At 39.5% G+C, this 7212-nt stretch overlaps 1 protein-coding gene across 1 annotated transcript in view; it reads left to right on the top strand.

The window, feature by feature from the left end:
* Positions 1-2841, top strand: part of Pifo (primary cilia formation) — a 4547-nt gene extending 1706 nt beyond the window's left edge. Inside the window, exons 4-6 of the mRNA XM_008850336.2 lie at positions 45-175; positions 1654-1771; positions 2773-2841. Of these exons, the coding sequence (XP_008848558.1) occupies positions 45-175; positions 1654-1771; positions 2773-2841 (318 nt within the window). The remainder of the gene's footprint in view (positions 1-44; positions 176-1653; positions 1772-2772) is intronic.
* The last annotated feature ends 4371 nt before the right edge of the window (positions 2842-7212 follow it).

The following is a 7212-nucleotide window of genomic DNA, read 5'->3' as shown; positions in this document are numbered from 1 at the left end:
ATATATAATCACCTTCTAATACATTGATCTTTTTGTGGTAACAGGATGTGACACCTTATCCAGGCATGTATCAGAAAGTTAATACTTGGGACGAAAAATACAAACAAAGCTTTGCTCCATTTAATGTCTCAATGCCACGATTTAAAACTGAAGCAAACGACCCTTCTTATCCTGGGTATGTCCCCTTTTTTTCTGGTTAACTTCAAAGGTAAATAGGGAAAGAAGCACATAAAGCACAAGTTACATCCAAACCTTCCCAGCTAAATGAAGAGCTAGCTACCATCTCCAGAGACGTAACCTCTTAACCTCCCAGATCTCTGGTATAACTGTAGAATCAGGTATTCATTCAATAAATATTGAGTAATATGTCAGGCAGTTTTGTAGATTCCACAGATCTTTCAGCATACTCATCACATAAGGCTAGTGATCTCTTGGTGTTTACATACTAGAATCTAAATAGATCAAAAATAAATACTCAAAAAATGCCAATGGTAATGAGAATGATGATTTAATTTATCTGTCTAACAGAAACACTTCTAAGAGTGAAAGGGGGCCAAATGACAGTTGCCCAAGACAGTAACCATAAACTAAGACTGTTATGGCAAGTCAAGAAGTGTGATAAGGTGGTGATGTCTTATTTAAAAAAAAAAAAAGAACAGGATGATGATGTGATAGAGTGGTGGGCTGGAAGCTTCTTTATCTAGGTCGCTAAGGAAGAGCACTCAGTAAATGAGTGTCTGGTTGGCAAAACTAAGCTAATCCTGTGAAGGTTTGGACACAGAGCATCCCAGGCAAACGGAAGAGCAAGTGCAAAAGCTTTAAGTTAGAAAGGCATTTGATCAGAGGGAAAAAGAAAGATGTTCATATGACTAGCAGGTAGTGAACAGGGAAGAAGTAAGGGCACAGAAGGATGGATGGGCCAGAATACATAGACCTCATAAGCCAAGGGATGCTGTAGGAACCACCCTGCACTTACAGGAAAAATGGCCGAAGTCTTTACCTGACAAGAAACCCAAAGATCAGAGAATGTGAGTAACTTTTTCAAGCTTATATTAGGGAAGTTTAAGTGTTGAGCCTTGACTCTATTTACTTTTAAGTTATTCCCTCCACAGTAGTCTGCAACAAATCATTATAAACACAGGCAATTCAAAAATAATCCATTGTCAAAATATTTTAACTGGTTCTGCACATTACACAGGCAATTCAAAAATAATCCATTGTCAAAATATTTTAACTGGTTCTGCTCTGCAGAACCTAAAAGATTGCAGCCTTAGATTGCAAAAAGATTGTCTCTGCACATTATTCTCCAAGTTCAAGTTGTGGGCAGTACTAGTTCATCACCTCAGTTGGTCTCTTTCATCCCTGTATCCTAGCATCTTCTGACGGCTCAGCTAACACCACTGAGTTACATAAATATTTTTTTAACCAGAGTCTATCTCTGCTCTACTTGAATGTTGAATCTGGCTATCTTTAACATTAGCAATCTAGTTAGAAATATACTAACAGAGAAAGGACTCTCGTGTTTGTCTGACAAAAGTTAAATCAGGCTGTTTGTTTGTTTTCCAAAGACTTCCACTTAGCTCACAATTGAATGTGATATTGGGGAAATTTGTGTGCAGACATTAAACATGATGCTTGTATTTTTACTTCCAGCCCTGGCACATACAACCCAGAGAAGAAGCCACCCCCAAAAATTGTTTGGCCAATGAAATTTGGAGCGCCAGACTGGGCTCAAGTTCCATGTCTGCCAAAAAGAACTCTGAAAGCTGAGGTAATAAGATTGGCTTTCTATAGACCTCTGTCTAGTGCTATCCTGTATATCACTTGTTCTTAGCCAGACATCTGTAAGTGAACTTCAGGAATCCCGTAGTTCCCTGAAATTTTGTGTTCAATTGTGTGTATCTGTCAATACGAGAATCTTTTTTTTTTTCTGGAGAGTGAGAAATTTTCATTAGCTTTACATTGGTGATTACTGACCAAAAATCATATTTCCTTATTGACCCTCAGATAATCTCTTAGGGTAGATGCAGGAAAATACTCCTATATGACTTAGGAGGATTCCAAGAATATTAAGGATTGGGTAAGTGTGCAGCTAGAATGTGTATCTTTAACTCCTGACAATGCCATTGCTGACACACCACTAATACGTTAGATCACTGAAGAACTGGAGAGCACCCACGGAAGAGCACGAACATTCCAGCCTGTCTTCCAATTCAAGTCCAGTGTTGGCTTGCTGTGTGGTCTTTAGTTCTTTAGATTTTCTAAGCGTCAATTTTCTTATCTTCAAAATGAATGCAATAATAAAATTATTTTGGCCAAGAAGATTAAAAACATAATATAGAAAAGCATTTAACACAGTACATGAGCACATATGCCTAACCAGAGTTTGCTGTCGTAATTCTAGTGGTATGTTTTTTCCATGTGGGATTTAGAATTAAGTCCACAAATATTTGTTAAATGCCTAATCCATGAATAGTACTGTGCTAGGACCTATGAGCAACATACAATTAAACATACAATCCTTGGCTTCAAGATGCTGACCAACTACTTAAAAATTCACCAACTACTTAAATAATTCCTAGCGTGATGAATACCATAGGATGATGATGAAGAATAGTTGGCTAAATAGTGAGTCACTAAGGCTCAATTACTGTTGGGTTGGGGTTCACCTGGGTCACAAGCTTAGCACTGTGAAATTCTGATTTGGGTAATCAGGAAGATCAGAAGCAGAGGATTCTCACTAGAATACTAGACAACATTCTTTCATTGCAGCTGTCTACAGACAAGGACTTTAGAAAGCATCGGAACCGTGTGGCCTACTTTAGCCTGTATTACAAGTGAGACATAGGTACTATCTTCACATGCTCCTCCTGACCAGAGAATCTCCAGGACTGAGGACAGAATTGCTCTTGTACTTCTGCATTACTGTGACCCTCTTGTCTAACGGTTTGGTGCCCAAAGAGGGGCAAGGGGTTCATAGCCACCATAGCCACCAAGCATAAAGACTGATTTGGAATGTTCTAATTCTTGTCTTTTGGTCTGTGGTCTTATGGATCCTGTAGCATATCCAATTGGGTGCATTCATTTTTGTGAACTACTAAGGGATCCCTTGCCCTCTACCATTAATTCCCAGGTATCAGTTTTACATGTTCTACAATTAGCCCTGCTACAGGATGGATCTTGACCCATATATACTAAGGGCCTGGATGGAATCTGAGCTTGCTAGATATAGAAAATGCTTAAAAGCAGGTTAAAACATTTATGTTTTAGGAGCTCTTCCAAACTTTGACTACCTTGGCACAGAGTAGAAAGACTCTGTTTCTGTTCTTTTTTTAGACTGGCATAAAACTCAAAGAACACAAAAGTCCCCTTTTCCATGACATTACCTATTTGGCCTATATATTGAGTTCCTATTTTAGGTCAAGCAGAGTGGTTAAACACTGGGAATATACTGGGAATCAACATACACTTTACTAGATCCTTGAGTCTGAGCTGAAATCTGAGGGAAGCACCAGAGTGGATGATAGATTGGGTCTTCTCCTCAATCTGAATGGCCTTTGAGGCCTTCCAAGTGAATCTGGGAGTATGAGATCAGACTCCACAGTGGCCACATTTAAATCACTTATCTCAGTACTCCAGCCTGGGAAACTAAGCCCTTTATTTCCAACATTAAAATAACTCAAGTATAATCATTCAGGATTAGCACCAAGTATAGCCTACCTTATCTTTTAGGAAGGTGTTTTAATGTCCACTTAGGCTTCTTGGTAATTACAAAAGGGGGGAAATCTGCAAGGGTCTGAGTACTAAAGAGTGAGATACTGCCAAAGACAGCAGAACAGCTTGCCCGTGGTGACTCTGAGTGCCACACAGTAACTGTTAGCTATGAAATGGAAAGTTAGAGACAAAAGCTCCTGAATGAACACTGCAGAGAGGCCTAATTCCTTAAGGGCCAAGATCTGAAATCCTAGTAGTAAAAGACAGAAAAGTCTCTGTTGGAAATTAGAGTGAACATTGTATTATTTACTTTTCTGTTGCTGTGATAAAACACTCTGAACAAAAATAACTTGGGGAGGAAAAGGTTTATTGCATCATACACTTCCAAATGACAGTCCATCTTTCAGGGAAAGGGCAGGAACCCGGAGGCAGAAACTGAAGCATGGACCACAGAGGAATGCTGCTCACTGGAATGCTGCTTACTGTCTTGCTCCTCTGGCTTGTGCTCTGCCTGTTTTTTTACATAACCCAAGATGCTCTGCCCAGGAGTGGTACCACCCACAGTGGACTGGGCCATCCTACATCACTCAACAGTCAAGAAAATGCCTCAGAGACATGCCCACAGGCCATTCTGATAGAGGAAATTCCCTAGTTGAGGTTCCCTCTTCCTGTGTGTCTAGTCTGTGCCAAGTTGACAAAAAACTAGCACAAATATTAAAATAATGATAAAGATACCAGGAACTAATCCTCTCTAATTTTAATTTAATTTAATTTGAAGGGCTGAAGATTAAGTCCAGTGCCTTGCACATGCTAGACTAGTGCTCTGCCACTGTGCTACATCCCCATCCTATATAGGCTTTTTAAAATCTGATAATCTTGTTTTCTTGACAAGAAGTGTTAGGATGCTATTGAGCTGGGCACAGCTGTATATGTCTCTAATCCCATGAGTAGAAGGCTAAAGCAGAAGGATCATAAATTTGAGGCCAGCTTGAGCTATGTAGTAAGACCTTGTTTCAACAAAGAGAGAGAGGTGGACTGGCTTCCTGTAAGATGGAAGATTAGAAACCTCACCACTGAATCTTAGTAACAGAAATCAGTCAGGATAAAATATAGTAAGCTCTTCTCTTGAAAGAGGCAAGATCTGTAAATTTATTTATTAAGTCAAGGTAGATCTCTGCAAGGAGGTAGGCGAGAGGGCTGAAAATCTTAGCCTGACCACAAGTCCTCTCAAACTGGCACCACACAAACCAAATCAATCTGCTTCGAGGAGAACAGCAGAAACCACAGGAGAAGTGCTGCTCCCCACATACATCAGAGCCACAAGATCACAGGAGGTCATGGCGGAGCATGGTTGCCCAAGGGAAGCACCAGGAAAGGACTTATGACCTCCCCTTCCCCACCCACCAGAATCATACCACACAGAACATGAAGGATGCAGAGACCCAGGGCTTCCACTTGCCTCTCCCCGACACAGCACCAAGTAGATTCTGCTACAGGCAGAGATCTGAAAACCTCCCCTTTCAACTCAGCTCAACTGACCACAAACTCACTCCATAAGTATTGTTTTAGTCTTATTTTCTGTTATCTAATCTTCACCTTTGCATATGTGGCTCATAATGTTTTGCTTTTGTTATATTTTTCAGAATTTAGGACTGTTCTGTATGTTTCTCTACCTAGTCTACTATTAAAAGTACTCTCTACTGTTCTCCAGCCACATCACAGATTTTTTTCTCTCGTTCCTACATCTGTTCCTCTTTTTCATTCTTATGTCCTCCTCTTTTTGCTTCTTTTAATTTTTCTTAAATTCATTTGTTATTGTATGAAAGTATGGTGAGGAGATGGGGGCCAATCAGGACTGCTTAGATGTGCATATACTTAGCCTTCCAATTAAACTTCATCTCACTTCTAGATAGAACAGGGAAGTTGCTCCCATGAAATCTCAGTAGTATTGCTGCCAAAACAAAACCTTCATAATGACACAAGCTGGCATGTCAATACAGATGGAAATTTCACATCCGGACCCTGAAAATAGTCTCTGGATCGCTTTGTCCCTTTTTCATTGTGGTCACAGTGAATAAATCCCCTTATTCTGCTTTCCACTATTAATGTACTCTTTTACTTGTCTTATTTCAGATAGGTAGAAAACACAGTCTCTAAAATCTGTAAACACTAACAGTATCCCAATTTTCCCCTCCCAGATGCTTTACCCACTTCTTTCTTTTCAAGGTTAATCCAATATTTATTCCTATTCTGACCCTCTTTACTTCCCTCCCACACCTAATTTTAGTAACTACATCTGAGTATACATCATACTACCCTTTATTTACTTGTCCTCCAATGGCAATTGAAATCAAATGGTCACTGCTGTTAACAGTCTGGAATGGAATTTACATAGTGGAGATACTCAGCAGCTGTGATTACTCTCCCAGGTAATAATCTACCTAGACAATAATAGAGAGATTGCTGCAGACACCCTGAACACCAGAGTGAGGAGCTAATGCCTGAACTCCCCACTTCAACTCTACATATAGCATTCAAATCCCACTTGAACATTGCAAAGTATTTCAACGGAAAGAGTATAGCTTAATTTTTAAAAAAGCAATTAAATAATCACAGATGCTTAAACCCCAATAAAGTAATATAACAAAAATGAGAAACTAAGGAAATATAACTTCTCTAAAAATTACTGATCATACAGCAATTGCATCCAGTGACAGCAGTTAGATGAAATCTCAGACAGAGAACTCAGGAATGCTTATAAGTAAGTTCAAAGAAATCAAAGAAGAAAATAAGTTCCAAGTTGAGATTACAAACAGATAAATGAAATAAGGTAAGCAATGCAAGATAGGAGGAAATGGTTCAATAAAGAGATATAAATACTGAGGGAAAGCCAGTCTGAATTTCTGAGCATGAAAAACACAGTAAGTCAAACCAGTTCTGTGGAAAGTCTCACCAGTAGCATGAATCAAGCAGAGAACAGAATATCTGAACTTGAAGACACGGTGGGGGAATTGGAACAAGACAACAAGGACAAAGGTAAAATAATCATAAAATATGAGTGGGAATTCAAAGATAGACATGACACGATGAAAACACAAAATTTAAGGATGGTGGTCATAGACAAGAAGAATCTCATTCTAAAGATGTACAAGTCAGGGTAGTCCTAGAAACTCCTCCAATTCCCCAATAAAATGCAAGCTATTGTCATAGCCCTTGATTTCCTCTTGAAGGTCAAAGCCTATTGCTGAAGATAGGGCATACTTCAAACACAGGACTTGGAGCAATGGAGCTGGAACTGACCTGGAAGCTTTCTCCCTGAAGACTAGCTCTGACAGTTCTAGAGGATACTATGGAAGCTACTAAGGCAGTAAAATCAGTCAGTAGTCCAACCCTACCTGTAAAGCCTAATAACCACAACAATGACTGGCCCCAGCAAACTATCTCTGTTAGTGCAGTAGCGGCACTTCTATCTTGGCAGTAACCGATAGCTATCTAATT

The sequence above is a fragment of the Nannospalax galili genome, unplaced genomic scaffold (assembly GCF_000622305.1).
Source record: "Nannospalax galili isolate Female #2095 unplaced genomic scaffold, S.galili_v1.0 scaffold5, whole genome shotgun sequence".
Lineage (NCBI taxonomy): Eukaryota > Metazoa > Chordata > Mammalia > Rodentia > Spalacidae > Nannospalax > Nannospalax galili.
The sequence above is the reverse complement of the archived record's forward strand: the minus strand, read 5'-3'. Positions and strand labels throughout refer to the sequence as shown.